Raw genomic sequence first — 15,616 nt, forward strand, 5'->3', positions numbered from 1 at the left:
CATGAGAGACTATTTTCTGATGGGAATGTCTCTGGGCACTGTGTCGTGCCCGACAGCCACAAATAGATGTGGGACAGGCCGTGTTATCCAAGCAGAGATAACCATGGTTCAAACAGGCTCATTTACTTGGATTAGACTGTGGTTTCGTGGTACCTATATGTGGACAATATCTCTAGAAGGCAAATAAGGACAAATTGAGCAGTTAAGTAACTGTTGTAAATCTAGTTCCTTTAACGCTCTTACTACTGTGTGTGGCCAAAATGCATTCATAAGCAATTAGCACAACAATGTTTTAGGGTGTTTTCCTCTTGGTTTTGTTTACTTGCAGTATCTATCTTGACAAAGGTGCTGGATTCAGTTGGGGTACAGGGTATCATTAGGAGGAGTTTGAAGAGCGTGCAGGTTCTTTGGTTGCTGGGTTTACTTAGATGTAGGTTTAGTTTCTCCTTTACCAAAACAAAATCTACTCTGTATTAACGCTTACTACATGATAAAAAGGGAAGACATTTTTTGTGCTACAGGGGGCAGTCCTTCCAAAGGTAAAACTGAGAGTTGCATGTGACTAAAATCATGCCACATGCAAAGGGCTGGTGAGCTGAATGACAAGTGTCACTCTTGTTTTAAGAAGAAATACTGTCTGTAAGATGAAGGATTAAGGGTAGCAGAAAGGGTGCCTAGGAAAACAGCTGAGCTTAGGAGAACACAAAGGCAAAGGTTATGGTTTTGTTAATGCCTCCCAGAAATAAAGGCAATATTTGCAGCTGAATGATAATCCACCCTATTTTGTCCAGCTCCTCCAGGGAATAGACTGCAGACTATCAAGGGTAGGTGTGCCTACTTGGATAACGAGGAATAACTCTTCCTGCCTGCCTTACCAGAGATGCTGGGGGAAAGGACTCCATGTATCAGAGGACATCAGATTACAGGGTCATAGGTTATAATTTGCTAAAAATTACTTCACATGTTCACAAATGAGTAACCTCATTTCTTTGAAAAGGGAAAATGAAATCTGAACTAGAGCTGTTAGCAGTGAAAACACTGTGCTAACTGTGGGTGTGAAACAGATTACAACCTCTGAATGCCTTAGAAGGGACTTCACAGAGTGTGATCTCATATCATAAGCAACATCTGCAACCGAGCAATACGTGCACTGGATTTTTGACTTTTTCTCTTCACATGTTTTTTCTTCTGTTGCTGTCTAAGTGTTATTTGAGGCTGTTAATCATGCTTTTGATTAATCTTTTGTTTCAGTTCCTTCTGAAAATGCTGTCCGGGGGAATGATAGTAGAGCTCCAGAGGAGACATCCAAAGCTTGCAGGAAAGTGTCTAAAGAGATAAATCAAAACAAGAAAAGGTTCTTTCATGACTATGAATTAATACAGATTCCTAAATTCTCTTAAAATTAACAGAAACTAATAGCTGAGCTGCTCCCAAAAGAATATTCTCTTATTAGAATAAGCTGAAGGTAGTTTTGAGTTACTTTTGAAATGGCCAGACAGTTTGAAGATTGAATTTGGACAAGCAAATTCCAGGCACAAACCACGTGGCCAGCTTAGCAGTGCTTGGGCTTGGCTAGAAGATACTGATGATGCCTGGGCTGTAACACGGTGTTTTAGTCAAAGATCCTGGTCCACAAACAACTTAATGTTTTTTAAGCATCTACATTGTACTTACTGCTTTACAGAATATAAATCAGTGGTCTCTGAACTCTCAAAGGCATAACTGACTGGAATCTATATACCTGCTGAAAAAATGAAACCTTCCACCTCGAAGTGTACAAAGCAGTGCTCTTCTGCAGAAAGATCCCACCATGGACAAACCTTGCGCTGACAAAAGCAGACTTAATATAGTGAGGCCACTAAAAATCATAGCCTGTTACCTATTATCACACCAAAAATACCTAACAAAGATAGCTGAATCCGTTGCAGTGCAGGAACTGGGCTGTCACATAGCCCTTCAGCCTATTTGTGAGTTAAACTACAGCTTTGCTTGGTTGGTTATGGTCATAAACTGCTTTCTTTGCTGAACTCTCTATTGTAGAACAACGTCTTTGAGCTCAAGGATTTGTTTTGCTCAGCTTTGATATGTGCTGTAGTTTCTGCTGCTAATTAAACTTTTTGGTCAAACTGGAAACAGGATTATGAGGATTAGTTTCCATGATTTAAAAAAGACTTCTAAAAATACTAGTGAGAAATCCCTTTTTATCTCAACACTGCATAAGCAACAGAACAGTATTTAGGCAAGGAGGACAGACCTGGAGAGAATTACGTATAGAAGTAGTCTGTGAGGAGACAAAATAGAAATGTATTCCTGCAAGTCTGAGACAAAATTAATTTTGCTTTAATGCACTAAGACAAACTACTCAAGAAAAAATTAAATGCAGCTAGAGAACCAACCTGATCTGTGAAGAAAAAGATGGAGCTGGTAGGAAAGGATAGCAAGCCCAAGTGGGAAGTCTTGTCCCACCATAGTCACTTTGAGAACAAAGTAGAGGAGTTCACATCGAGAGGCATTCTTACCCCCAACATCAGGACTCACCAAAAGCTCACACTTTGAAGTAGTGGCTGCACAGTCCAAGAAATGTGATCTTTCAAAGCAGGCCGTGGTTTTGTTGGCATATCTAAGACAACCCCCAGCAAGAGGAATTGCATCCATCAGCACCTCTTTCCCCAGCTAGAAGGTCCCAGACCCCGCCCAGTATTGTCCCAGGGATAAGCAGACCACGCTTGCTCCTGTTTTACTGTCTTGGTCTTTCAGGCAAGGATTCAGAGCATGATTTAGCTTGCTGTGCTGCTTTGAGTTACTTAAAATGTGGCTAACACAACCCAGTACCAAGGGGTGGGCAGGGCTGTCAGTGCAGGCTTCTCCCTATCAGAAAAGATGGGGGAATGTATCCTGCTTTATAACAAAGGGGAATAGCATATGAGGAGTTTGAATGTTTTTCCCTGTTTCCCAGGGGCTGTTTGCTCTGCCTAAGATCATCTAAGCAAGTACTTGTTCACAGCTGCTTGGAAAACAGTCTGTGCTTTGATTTCCTTTTTCCTGAAGCCCCTCATGTGTAATCTGTGCTGGCAGTGCTGGATCCCCACGGTGTGCCTCAGGGTGATTTCTAGTGAATGTGAATCTTCTGTTGTCTCTACACAGGATGTACAAATAAATGTGGAAACTTTACATTTAGGCATATGGTTCCAGAGTAGAGGCAGAGCCCCAAGGACTGACCGAGTTCCTGTGGCTGTAACTTGCAGAGCAGTGTTGGAAGATAAAATGCAGCCTCACCATGACCTACTCACTTAAAACATCACAGCGCCCCCAGGTTGGTGGACATCAGGACTTTGAAGATGAAAATGTCCTTGAGACAAACTTCAGTGAGCTTAGTACCTAACCAGTGAAATACTTACAGCTATGTCAGTACATGGCAGGAGTCTCTTTGCCTTCCTTTACATTTTGCATTTCTTTGAATTGGCTATCTTTTTGCATGAAGGAGGGGAGAGAAATGATATTTTTCTGAGTTCATTTTCCGTAACTCAGATGTTACATTAGAATAACTTATGTCTTGGTCCTCTTTACTCTTGCCCTTCAAAATTCACCACCCCACCCCCCCTCAACCCCCCCCCCAGTTGTTTTTTCTTTGGGACAGACACCTTGTGTACCAATGACTAGCCCCTGACATACCTGTCTTAAAGTCCTTTTTTCAGTGGTGAGGTAAAATTCTGACTGGATTGCAATTTCAAGAGTGATTTAGGCAATGTTTGTATTTTGAAACTCTGATCCTGCACTGAGTCCCAGGGCCTTAAAGCAGCTCAGTGATGCAGAGCTGATCCTGAAATCATAAACCAGTTCAGCCTCCATCTGTCAGTTTCTGCCAGTGCATCGTAATATTTCTAGCCCAGTATTTCAGGAGGCTTTGCCTCTTAAGTATGAGCAGTTATTTAGGGAGAGCTTCACTGTGAAGGACAGAATATGATTATAGACTTGGCTTTTTCTTATGAGTTCCTACTGAAGTGGAATATAACACACAGACTACTGCAGAAAAAAGTTTATTTAATGTTTCACTAACAAAGCTACAATTATGGGAATAAGGCTTTTGCTGTTTTCTTACTCCAGCTAGGTGTGAAGCCAGATAAGGACTTTTCAGAACAGCCTAAGGGTTTACAATTGACTTCTGACAACAGTGAGAAACATACCAGTGATCCCAAAGGTAATGCTGGACACCTTCTGCACTCATGTACACGATGTCTTGATGGGCAGTACTGAGTGTAATGCATGTCAATGTAAGGTGCAATACAGAATTAGCTCCTTCATTTGGTGAGGGTTTCTTGTATGAAGAAAAAGACTACTGGTGTGAAACAAGGAATGAATCCCTAATTAGGGTCCTGCTCTAGCAACTGACTCATCTTCACAGAATTTCTTGAAGCTTTAAATGCAAAATGAGGAATAAGGGAAGAAATTTAAACCAACCTGAATTTTTTTTTATCAATTGAATTGGGAGCAGGGGTGGAAGAAGGCAGCAATACCAGTAACTAAGCATGGGAAGTAAAATATCTAACATGTCGTAGAAGAGTTTACTATTCCTGGCACAGCTGAGGTCCTGGCAACTTTGCAAAACACTTCAGGGTAGCGGCATCTTTTGATCTTCTCTAAATGTACTTGGAAAACTACAGGCTTGCAATTGACAAAGTGCTGGAAGGGTCTAGAATGCCCAATTGTAAAGTAACTTTGAAATCTGAATTCTGTGTCTCATCCCTCATCTTTTCTCTCAAATATGATTATACAACACACTTCTAATAATGGCACAGATTCTGCTACTGTAATCAAAGGGTCTTGTATAAAGGCTGAGCAGAGGTGTGCTTTAGTTTGCTCAGGGAGGGAAGTACATGGACATTCCTGCTGATGTCCACGGCAGCCTTGCCCAGATGAAGACCGATGGAAGACTATCAAAAAGACAGCTTCCCCAGTGTTGTAAATCGGTGTAGTTCCCTACTGACTTACATCTGCTGAGGATCTGGTCTATGCAGTGATAACATCTGAGACATCATGGCATTGCAGATACGTGCCAGGGAGATGAGAACAGACTCCATGACAACCAGTAGCTGCTCTTGGAAGATGGAACTAGTCTGGCCTTGAAAACAATAGGAAGAGGCAAGTTGGCATTACTCTGGGAGCTGATAGTTTGGACACTGTTGTCCAGGTACTACGGTGCTATATGTGTATTTTTGATAGGAACACTGAGTGCAACAAGGCGTTAGTACAGCAGTGGATTGAGCTAATCGGCATAGCAAGATGCTGGTGTCAGAGCTGCTTGAACCTTTTTAATCTCCCCATGGTAGTAGAATGGGAAGTTTGTGGTGTAGCACTTGTCCCTGTTGTAGGTATAGCAGGTTTCGGGTTCGTTGCAGGAGGTGCTCTGCTGGGCCTGGTATATCTCGCCACCCAGCTCAATTTCTACAGGATCGCATTTTTTGCAGCTGGAAGAGATGGAGAATAGAACAAGTGTTAAGACTTGTGAGGAGAAGATCCCCCTGGTGAACCTCAAATCTTCCTTGCTGATCTGCAGATGTAGCTAGGGGAGTACCATGGCCTTTCTAGGTTTTACACAGGAACTCACAGCCAGATGCTTTTAGCGTTGTCAAACGGCTCCTGGCAGGACTGGTCCCTAAAAGGGAGGATTAAACAGCCAACGTGTAATTTGCTGGTACTTAAGACGTTTGAGATGAACAGGGGTCAGAATGAAACATTCCCTGTAAAGGTGAGACCTTCTTATGTGATTTAATCATGGAAATAATAATGTCTTGACTTGCAACAGAATAGGAAAGCTAGGCTCTAAGGGGAAAACTTTCCTCTGTGACCCTGCCTTACCTTCTCTGCTGGCCTTCAAGCACATGATTGAGCTGCTGTGGGCAATGCTGCAGGGGAGGGTAAGTTTTAGGAAATGAACTTAATAAGTAAAATGACTTACAGTTCAGTCATGCGGTAGACAAACTTGGTTCTGAGGGGGGACATGGGGTCAGAGATGTTCTCCCGAGCCTTCAGGGGGACTCTGCAAAGCAAGGAAAAGAATCACTGTCATGAAAACTGCTTATTAAACAGGGACTACTCTGCTGTGAAAATTTCAACTCCCATCTTGTTCTTCAGGTTGTTTCCATTCTGACCCTTCTCCATAGCAAAGCCCAGGAATGGCAGATCTTGGCCCTTCTGTGCGCTCAAAGGCAACAACCGTCCCCGAGAGGACTGAAGAAATTTCTGACAGTGCCACTTTCAAGGTGACAGTGCTGATAATCTCTCTTTTTTTTTTTAAACTCTGAGCTGGCAGATGCCTGAGACACTTGCAGGACATAGAGATGTTTAGTGTTTCTCCTCTTGTGAGGTTTACTACAACTCCTGCAGCTCTGAGCCTGAACTTGGTCCATGTTTCCAAGAGACTTGCATGCTTCTGTAAGGTTTGTGTAAACAGAGGTCAAAATCCTACTCTTGACCTGAGATTTGCCTCGTAGGATGAACCCCTTCTGACCGTTCAGGCATCAACGAGTATTCCCAGCCTATAAAACAGCAGGCTTGCTCTCAGGGCAGTAATGAAGTCCAGTGTCATGGGCCCAATTTGGTTTCAGACTAGATGAACTGTAGAAATGTTAGGCTCTACTTCCCCAGCCTCTTTCATAAAGTTACTACTGGCCCACTTAGAACATGGAAATGCTTTTTGCATCTGAAGAGACAAACATCAGATAGGTTCACGTGAGCTAGGAAAACACAAAGCAAAAGGAAATATTGCAGGATACCATAGAAAGCAGCCCATGGGAAAAACAGTTCATCAATTCCAGGACACGGGAAACAATGCAAAGAAAATGCAACTCCTATAACACTTGATCTTCTGCTCACCATCTCCAGGGAATACTTGTCTGCCACTTACAGGATGCGTATGTTTCTCTCCAGGATTTCTTCATCGGGATTTTCTTTGGAGGGGACGAACTTTGAGGTCACTGTTACACACTGACACTTGTTATTGACCAGCATGTACTCCTTGTCGTCAGAGTCCCATGGATAACCTGCAAGCACAGGATATGCAACTCTGGGGTCAAGAGGAAAAACCTTGAAACCTGCTTGGGCAGAAAGCCAAGTGATGAGAATGCCAGAAATGCACCAATATGGCATCTGGATTGATTAAAGTCCAGGTTGCAACAGGTACAAATGAGCCTCTTGGTGAAGATGGGTTTAGCTGTCCTCCCTGCTCGGTCTAGAGTATGCTTCTGTACGGGAGGTGATGGGACTGGGAAGGAGAAAATGATGAACCAGGACACCGTGTGGCTGCTGAGAGGCAAACATGCAGGGGTTTCCCATGAAATGGGAAGAAAGTCCCCTTGCAAGCCTTGAGCTATAGCTGGCAGCTGAAGTGCTGCTTTTATCCTAACAGGGGAGGTTACTCCATTCCTCTACCATGCACCAGGACTATTGTAGCAGTCGGAGCCTTAGTTTGGATCTGGCCACTAACTAAATGACTCTGACCTTGCCACTGTGGCAGATCTGTCAGTTTTCCTTGAGTGGCGTGTTGTCCTTCAGGTCCCTGAGGGAACAGATGACAAAAACCACTACAGAACCTGCCAAGAAAGCAGCCTGCTGACCTGGCAGTGGAAGGCAAGCGGCCCTTATGATGCTTGTGGTTTGCACGAAAACTCCAGTCCTGATTTCCTTAATTAGAGAAGAACGGGTTTGGGCATGTCTTCTGCCCTTTTAGCATGCTATTTGATATGAAACTCAGTCAAAACAGGCTAAAACATCCCACCTGTCACACAGAGGCTTTTTGAAAGTTCCTGGTGGCATGCAATGCCACTGTGCGGGCAGGTGGATTTGAAATAGCTTGTTCTTTGCTAGTTGGTTTTGCCTAGCCCTGAGCCTCTGGTTTCTTCACCCACAACAAGCCAGTCTTGCTTTTATATGCACACACAGTCATGCCCTTCTTAAGCGGGTGTTTTTACATCCCTCTCTATTTCTAAATGCTACTAAAATTGAGTTCACAGCCATCACTTTGCAGCATCACTCTTCCTACAGCACCTTCAGCCTGCTTAGAAGTACCAAAACCAGTGAGTTTTGTGAGATGGGGATAGTTTATATTGGGCTCAGATGGACCTCAGTTCTGGGGACTTGTGTACTCTGCTTGTCCCTTGGTTTAACCACAGAGAGAAAGAAGCAACAGGCTGAAAATGTCTGTTTATCATGTCTATGGAGTATTCCAGAGTCACCTTGACTTAGAAGCTTCAGTCCTAATAGCTGGATTTCTTTGAGTTATCAAAGCATGGATCAGTAAGGAAGGAGACACCCACATTGCATAAGCTTATGTCAGTTCTTTTCTTAATCTCCAGGTCTAAAACTACTGGGGTTTATGAACAAGAGTCCCAGTTGCTATAGGGTGAAAGGGATAGTGCTCAAAGCCTGCTGCAGCAACAGCAAAGCTGGGATCCAGGAGCAGCACATGGACTCAGAGTTGGACTGTAAGTTTTCTGACTGTTAGCCACTCTCTGCAGCAGCTTAATTGTCACATGAAGCTCTCTGCAAGACCAAACAAGGACAGGTCCTCTGCAGTATTGATTGGCAGAGCTCCCAGTTATCTAGTCCAATGCAAACAGCATTCCCTGTTTTCTACCTGAGGCTGCTTAGAGCTTCCTTCCTGCCCCTACAATATGCTGGTCTTACCTGCTATTGTTCCACTGGCTTTTCTGAGATCCTTGCATAACTGTGAAAAAGGCACCAAAACTGTGTAAAATGATGCCTCAGAGCTACTCTACTGTTCACCTGCTGGTTACAAGTGCTGTTCCTGTGATAACTGGCAGCAGAATATCTTCTGAAGAAGATTCACTGTGGAGTTTCCCAAACGGGAAGGAAATTACTTTGTTTCCATGCTCTAGGCAGTGGACCGAGTCACGACAGACACGTAGGAGATATTGCCCTTTCTACTGCTTTCATGGCTTTCTGTACCCCTCCACAGCACGTCCTGCTGTAGCGTGTGCCCATTGAGCCCTTGAGCACTTCTCTGCACAGCATCTGGCACAACTGGCCAGCTGTGCAAATGCCACTGCCAAATGTGCACACAGAGTGTAAGCCCAGTCATACTTCCGACTGCGGCGTGCCCCCCACCCCGAGGCAGACATAGGTAATCAGAGCTGACACACGGAGATGGGCAGTCTTAGGAGTTTGGTGGTGATTGTCTCCTTTTGCCCCTTATTCCAATCTCTGTTGCCCTGCATGCTGCCTCTCTGCCAACTCATCACTCAACGTGAACATATCCCTCTGAACCAGAAGCTTCCTACAAAGCCTCTTCAGTCTCTGCTTCCATGAATCTTGGCTTTTCTTTTGTCTTACAGAAAGTCTCTAGTTTCTTGTCCTTCACGCAGACCTTCCTCTGGTGGCTGTCACTGTATTCTGTGTAATGTTGTGTGCAATTCTTTCTAAGCCCTTAATCCAAAGCCAATATTCAAGTCAGATGCTATTGGCTTTGGGAGTTGTTCCAAAACCTTTGGGAGCAGGCTTTAATTCATCTTCTAAAATTATATTAACATACTCTTTTTATGAATATGCAGGATCTTTTGACTGTACTCTAAAAATATTGTCCTGATTTAATTCCTTGTGTAATACTCTTGGCTTCAGTAATCATAAAAGTTACAGGCACTCCACATACTTTTTCTTAAAGTAATATTACAAAGCTCCAAAAAAGACAGTTTTACCAACAATATTTCCACGTATCACCCAGTAAAGTCCCTTTCGAGAGAAGGTAGTTAAATAAAAAATTTCCTAATGCCCTTCTAAATGTCTGCAAGTTGGATTTTCCGGTGCATGATTTAGTGCAATATGGTGCTCCCTCCCTCCTCAACACTCATGCAGAGATTTTGTCAAAAAAATATCTCCATCTTGCAATATTGGGTTGTCCTGTAATACGCTGTGAAGCCCAGCAGAATCCAGCTGCAGCACAGTCAAGAAGCAAAATATCTGTTCAAACTGCTGCAGGTCCAAGTGGCTACTTCATTAAAGTAGGAAGAGGCTCAATTAGCCCCAAAATACATTAGTTTCAACATAAGTAGTACAAACAGCACTCCTGTAGCTGCATGCAATCCTAATTTGACTTCACCCTCTAAGCTGCTTACGTGTGTGTGTGTATATATACGTATCTTAAGCCATGCGTACGAATGGGGAAAACCAGACTGGGCTCAGTGTTGAACTGACACAGTATTTCTCAACATTCTCTGCCTTTTCAGCTAATAGATGGTACAGTTGGCTGCTTTTCACACGAAGCAGTACTTGCCAAGGACCCGCCTGGGTAGGCAGTAAGAGGCCCTTTCCCACAAGTTGGAGACAATGCAGGACTGCTGCTGGCCATGCTGTTGGGATGGTTATCCTTGAGCACCAATTTCATCCTGCAGATCAGATCCACCGTGTGAATGAGGGTGACTTTAGCCTGTCCTATAGAGACCTGGCATTAGTACAGCCAGTATCTATTCCCTGCGACACACGCTGAGGGGTGTGCTGGGATGCTAGTCTGATCTCTGTCTAAATCAAGAGTCTCCGCAAAATTCAGTGGAGTTACACGATAAGCTACAGTTCAATCAGAAATAATTTGGCCATAGCCATATGACAGGATTACCAGGAAGGTTTTAGAAGCCTTTAGATCTAGCAGGTAAGCATCTTGCAAGCTTCCTATCACTGCAGAAACGCGAGCATGCATATTTGCGGTTTGTTGCTTCAGAAACCCCATCAAAAATGGCTAATCAAGTCTTAAACTTGCAGCTAGTTATCACTTTTTTAGCCTCAAGACAGCAATTAAAAACGCACAGCTCTGTGGTGCAGACAGACACTGAGGTGTCCTAGCACCACTGAAGCATGACCGCTTGAGCAGGCTTTGAGGTTTGATTTTTAGCCATTAGAATTATTAACGGCCAATTACGCAAACCTCACCGCTGATGTCCTAAGCACAGTTTGCCATGCTCTTCATTTCTCACCTACCTGCCACAAGGACGAACCCCAGGCAGACGGCCAAGGCCACGCACAGCAACAAAGAGCTCTTCATCTTGCCTTCCCCTTCTTTTGAAGAAGGCGAGTGGAGAGCCTGTGTCTGCCTATAAGGGCGTGTGCAAATGATACAGCTATTTGTTTCCTAAAATAAACAGCCCCGCTGGCTAGCACTGACACTGCGGAAAATGTGGCTGGGGACTGAAACCAGGCATGTTGCATGCACGAAGACCTGTGGCCTCCAAAGGTGAAGGGGGGCAGGGGGTTGCACTATTACTGTGAGTTTTTATTCTGGTCATCACCAACGAGCAATGAAGCTGCTGAGTGCAAGGGAGTGAAAAAGCACCCCAGGTCCTTAGGGGACATCTTGCCACCAGGGCCAGTGGCACTCTCCCACCTGGGGCTGAAGGGTGTAAGGTAAGAATGTGTCCAGAGAGCCAAGGGGCCACAGCTCTGGCTCCTGGTTTTGAGAAATCAAACTTAAAGATCACTTGACTCGTATTATAAAACCACTTCAGGACTCAAGATCAGAACCCTGTATGCACCAGATCCTGTGCAAACCTACATTAAGGGCTCGACCTGCCCCCAGAGAGCTTGCAGCCAAAGCAGACAAGATGAGAGAGGGGAGGAGTAAAAAAGGTACAACGACAGCAGGTCTGTGGCAAAGCTGAACTCTTCCTCCAGCTCTGCCCACTGCACTGAGGAGTTTCTTTCCTTACAAATGGAAAAGGGACTCCATGGGATTTGTGGTTTATGAAAGGTCCCGAGTCAGGTCTCAGGTAAACTCTGTGAGGTAGTGGGCAAGCAGGCTTTTCCTGAAGGGAGTACTGGGTTGTTGGGGTTTTTTTTTGTCCCAGTTTTGTGATAACTTGTGTAACTCTGAAAAGCAAGAACAGCAGTGCAACCTGCAATGACCAGAGCTGTCTCTGTAACGTATGTCTGAGTCTTCCACAGAAAAGGCCACTTTTTAAGGGAAGCCCAGTCTCAGCCAGGGTCTCCAAACACCTACCTCAGAGGACAAAATGGGAGGGAGAGCAAAGGATGTTGCTGGCAGGCCCATTCTTATCCGGGGTTATTGTATCAGTGTTTCCTGAATTCCCGCTACCTACAACACGTGCTTCTTTCTCTCAGTTAACACGAGCGGCACATGGTGAATCTCCCTGTGTTCTCCAGCTTTTCCTTACGCGGCAGAGCAGCAGCCCTGTGATCAGATGGAGGCTTTTCACACAGCCCGTGCCTCCCTTGCCTCACCCGGGGCTGCTTGCTCTTGCCAGGCTCCTAAGAGGCGAAAAGTCATCAGGGAACTCTGCCGGGCATCGCAGCTCTGGGAAGGGCAGCCTGTCACCTTACAGGCAGTCTTCCCCTCCTTCGGACCCTGCTGGCTGGGTCCCTAACCCTAGAGCCATTCAAAGATCCCACAATCTGTGTCCTGAGCTTTTTCTCCCATCTCAAACGTCTCATCTGGCAGCTGTGTGATGCAATGGGCTTTTGTGTTGCATCAGCAGAGCTCCCAGGCACGGTTTCCCCTGGGAGGTGGTGGGGGATGATGGGTGCAAGCCCAGGGCTTAGCAAGGCATCAGGTTATACCACAATTCTCCCTTTAGGAGAGCAAAATTTTTTTTTGCTTCCTTCCCCCTCCCCAGAAAGCATTGCCAACAGAGTTTTATGTGGAGCTCTGTCCTGAAGCAGCAGCAAGATGTTCCCTGTGCCCCATCTTTTGCAGAAGGTTAAAAATAAACCTGGTGAACCGTGGGTGCTAGGGATGTCTGCTATTAGGGCGCTTAAAAGTCAAACAAGCGCTATTTGTTTCAGTCACCATTTTTTTGACAGGGAAGAGGAGAATTTTTAGAAGTACACAAGAAGGGGGGATGCAGGCAGGAGCACACAGCACATACAAAAGAGACGGGTTCTGGTTAGTTTTGCCAAGCTGCACTGATAAAAGTATGGCGCTGCAAAAAGCCAGGCAGAGGCACCACGAGTATTTTCAAACCCAAAGGGAGAGACTGAGCAGAACTACAATCTGTGGATTTCGGTGGGTTTCCCTGACTGCCGGTGCTCAGCGCATCTGAATTTCAGTTGCTAAATCTACGCGTCTGCATACAGTCCCTTTGGTCCGGATAGGTGGCGTGAGAGCTATTTTTAGTCCTGTGCAACCACCTGTATGTCTCTGAGGATTTCTATCTAGATTGCCAGCTCTTTAGAGGAAGATTTGTTTTATGGATTGTTACTTTTATGGACTATCCCCTTTTTACTGTGTGACATTTTTGAGTTGTCAGAAAATTACCTGGGGAAGCAGGCGTTTAAGAACTGTGGCAGTTTGGCAAGGGGCTGGCAAACCATCACCCCAAGCTTAAGTTCTGGGCTGAGCAGGGAGCTAGGCTCCCAATCTCATCGCGAGGCAGAGGCTAGCAGAGGAATAACTGAGAATTTGAAAAGAAATGGGAACCAGCCTTGTAGTCTCAGTCTTGTTTCACTCATCCTGTGCCTCCAGTTGGTCCTGGACATGCTGAACTAGGATTTTCAGAAGCTGGGCAGCTGCCTGGATGAAGTGAGGCAAAATAATTGTGTCTTTGTGAGGTGCTGGTGAGGAGAGGAGAGTAGGATAGCTGCAGCAGGGCACAGGGTATCTCCAGATAACACAGCATCCACCAGCAGTCTGTCCTACGGCTTTCTTTTCTCCTTGTTTCTCATTCAGAAGCAAAGAAAATGGTGGATCAAAACAGCCCTGCAGCAGTCACTGATAATTGTATCGGTACTGGGGGTTCCACTGGTGCTTGCAGCAAAGCGGTGTGGTTTGGCTTGAGCAGTTCCTGAGAACTGGATGAACTAATTCATGCTGGAGGCCATCTCCAGCCTCACCAGAAGCGGATAACATTTTCAGCAAGTCCTGGAGGATGTTCAAATGTCTGTCGATGCTAGTTCTCTTCTGCTCTTAGACACTGGACTGAGAGGCAACATGTCAATTCCAATTCCATTTAAATCCCTGAGTCGAAGTGGAAGTTGGTCTGTTGCTAAGGCTTTGAATTTTGAAAGGGCAGACTTTAAAAAAATGAGGGCGCTACATTACTGAGGGCAGTCAGATGGGAACCACCAGGGACAGGGACCCATGGAAGGCCTGGGTTTCTGTAAGCCACAGTTGCAAAAGTTATTTGGAATTTTAATCACGCAGAAATTGGCTGCGGGCTTCCCTGGATGGAATTCACACCAAAAAGGGTAGCATTAAGCAGAAAGATTACCAAGGCCGATCAGCAGAGATGGCCGTATTTTAGTGGCTGACTAGGATAAAGTGAGAATTTCTGCCGAGGTGTGGCTAACAAATTAAATTAAGACCTCAGCAAGACCAAGTTATTCTTGTTGCTGTTTCTTACACTGGCCTGTATCCAGGGGAGGCGATACCTGAAAATTGGCACGGACAGACTTGGAAAAGATGTCTTAGTCTGAGACAAAATGTATCTTTGGTGCAAGAGCATATGTGGAAAATTTTGACCCAGAGGTGACTGTGAGGAGAAGCTGAGTATGTTGGGAAAAAGGCTTCTTAAGTGAGACTTGTCTGCCATCAGATCTACCAGACTCCAAATGAATCACCAAAAAGTGGGTAGTTGCACACCCCCCTGCTCTGTTTCAGTTAACTTTAATATTTGCTTGACGTCTTTTTCCCCAAGAAGGTGGACAGGAGTGTTTATAAATAAAACTGCACCTGTTCTGCGGTGAGAAAAAAAGCACCTGCACTTGTTCTACGCAGAACTGCTCTTGCTGGGACGTGTGGCTGCTTAATTTATCAGGCTCTGGGTTTCTGAGCTCAGACTAAGCAAATTACTGGGCCTCCCTCCGCTCCTGCGGCACGGCTACCTGCACCTCTTAAAAACAGACCGCTTCCATGTGGCTCAGGACTCATGCGATGTTCCCTTCGGAAGGCTGGGAGGCTGGGCTGGGTGCTCTGCGATGGATGACAGACACAATGAATAGAGATTGTCTTGAAAACCCTCCTGACGAGGGGTCCCCAGCTGCTGGAAACCAGAACTGCTCCTTTACTAACGCCCTGGGCACATCTATCAGCATAAAAGGACTGAGCCAAAGAGCTTTGCAGCCTGCCTTCCCCTGACAGCCCTAAGGCAACCGCCTCCAGAACAGGCCTGGTTCCTGCCAGGGGATGCCTGGATCCCTGTAAAGACACCATTTGGTGAAGGGAAGGGATGTGTGTACCTCCAATGTGCCCAGGGAGGTTTGCGAATACTTCTTTTGCTCTCTGAAAGTTCGGTCTGGTTGCAGGGAACTGAGTAACAAGAAGTTTCGGTTAACAAGGAGACAGATGTCAGGTGTGCTTTCGATCTTGCTTTTTTAGTTTGTAGGATTACTATACAGACAGCAGTTGTGTGTGTGTGTGTGTGTTTGTGTGTCTGTGTCTCTGTGTGTGTGTGTGCATGCATTTAGGGACAGAAAAACCCCCAAGGAGGAAAAAAGGCACTCTTCTCTTGCCGTGTGGCATTCTTCATTGCCGATACCTGCCAGGATTGAGGAAAACCCTGGCTGAGCGCCTGCCCGTGTCACGCAGCTCCTTACGGGTCTGTCTTAGCCCCTCACAAATCTAACAGCAGAAGCAAACTCCCCCGTGCTCCACACCCAGAGC

The 15,616-nt window shown here is 45.4% G+C and overlaps 1 protein-coding gene across 1 annotated transcript; it reads right to left on the reverse strand.

Moving 5' to 3' along the window:
- Nucleotides 1-5,144: 5,144 nt before the first annotated feature.
- JCHAIN (joining chain of multimeric IgA and IgM) lies at nt 5,145-11,047 on the reverse strand. The gene is made up of 4 exons (XM_009961457.2): nt 10,984-11,047; nt 6,905-7,040; nt 5,957-6,037; nt 5,145-5,465 (listed from the first exon to the last, which is right to left on the reverse strand). Exons 1-4 carry the CDS (start codon nt 11,045-11,047, stop codon nt 5,264-5,266), a joined length of 483 nt encoding a protein of 160 aa, XP_009959759.1. The 3' UTR covers nt 5,145-5,263.
- Nucleotides 11,048-15,616: the final 4,569 nt, after the last annotated feature.

Source organism: Leptosomus discolor, chromosome 4 (genome assembly GCF_034619465.1).
Source record: "Leptosomus discolor isolate bLepDis1 chromosome 4, bLepDis1.hap2, whole genome shotgun sequence".
NCBI classification, from domain to species: Eukaryota; Metazoa; Chordata; class Aves; order Leptosomiformes; family Leptosomidae; genus Leptosomus; species Leptosomus discolor.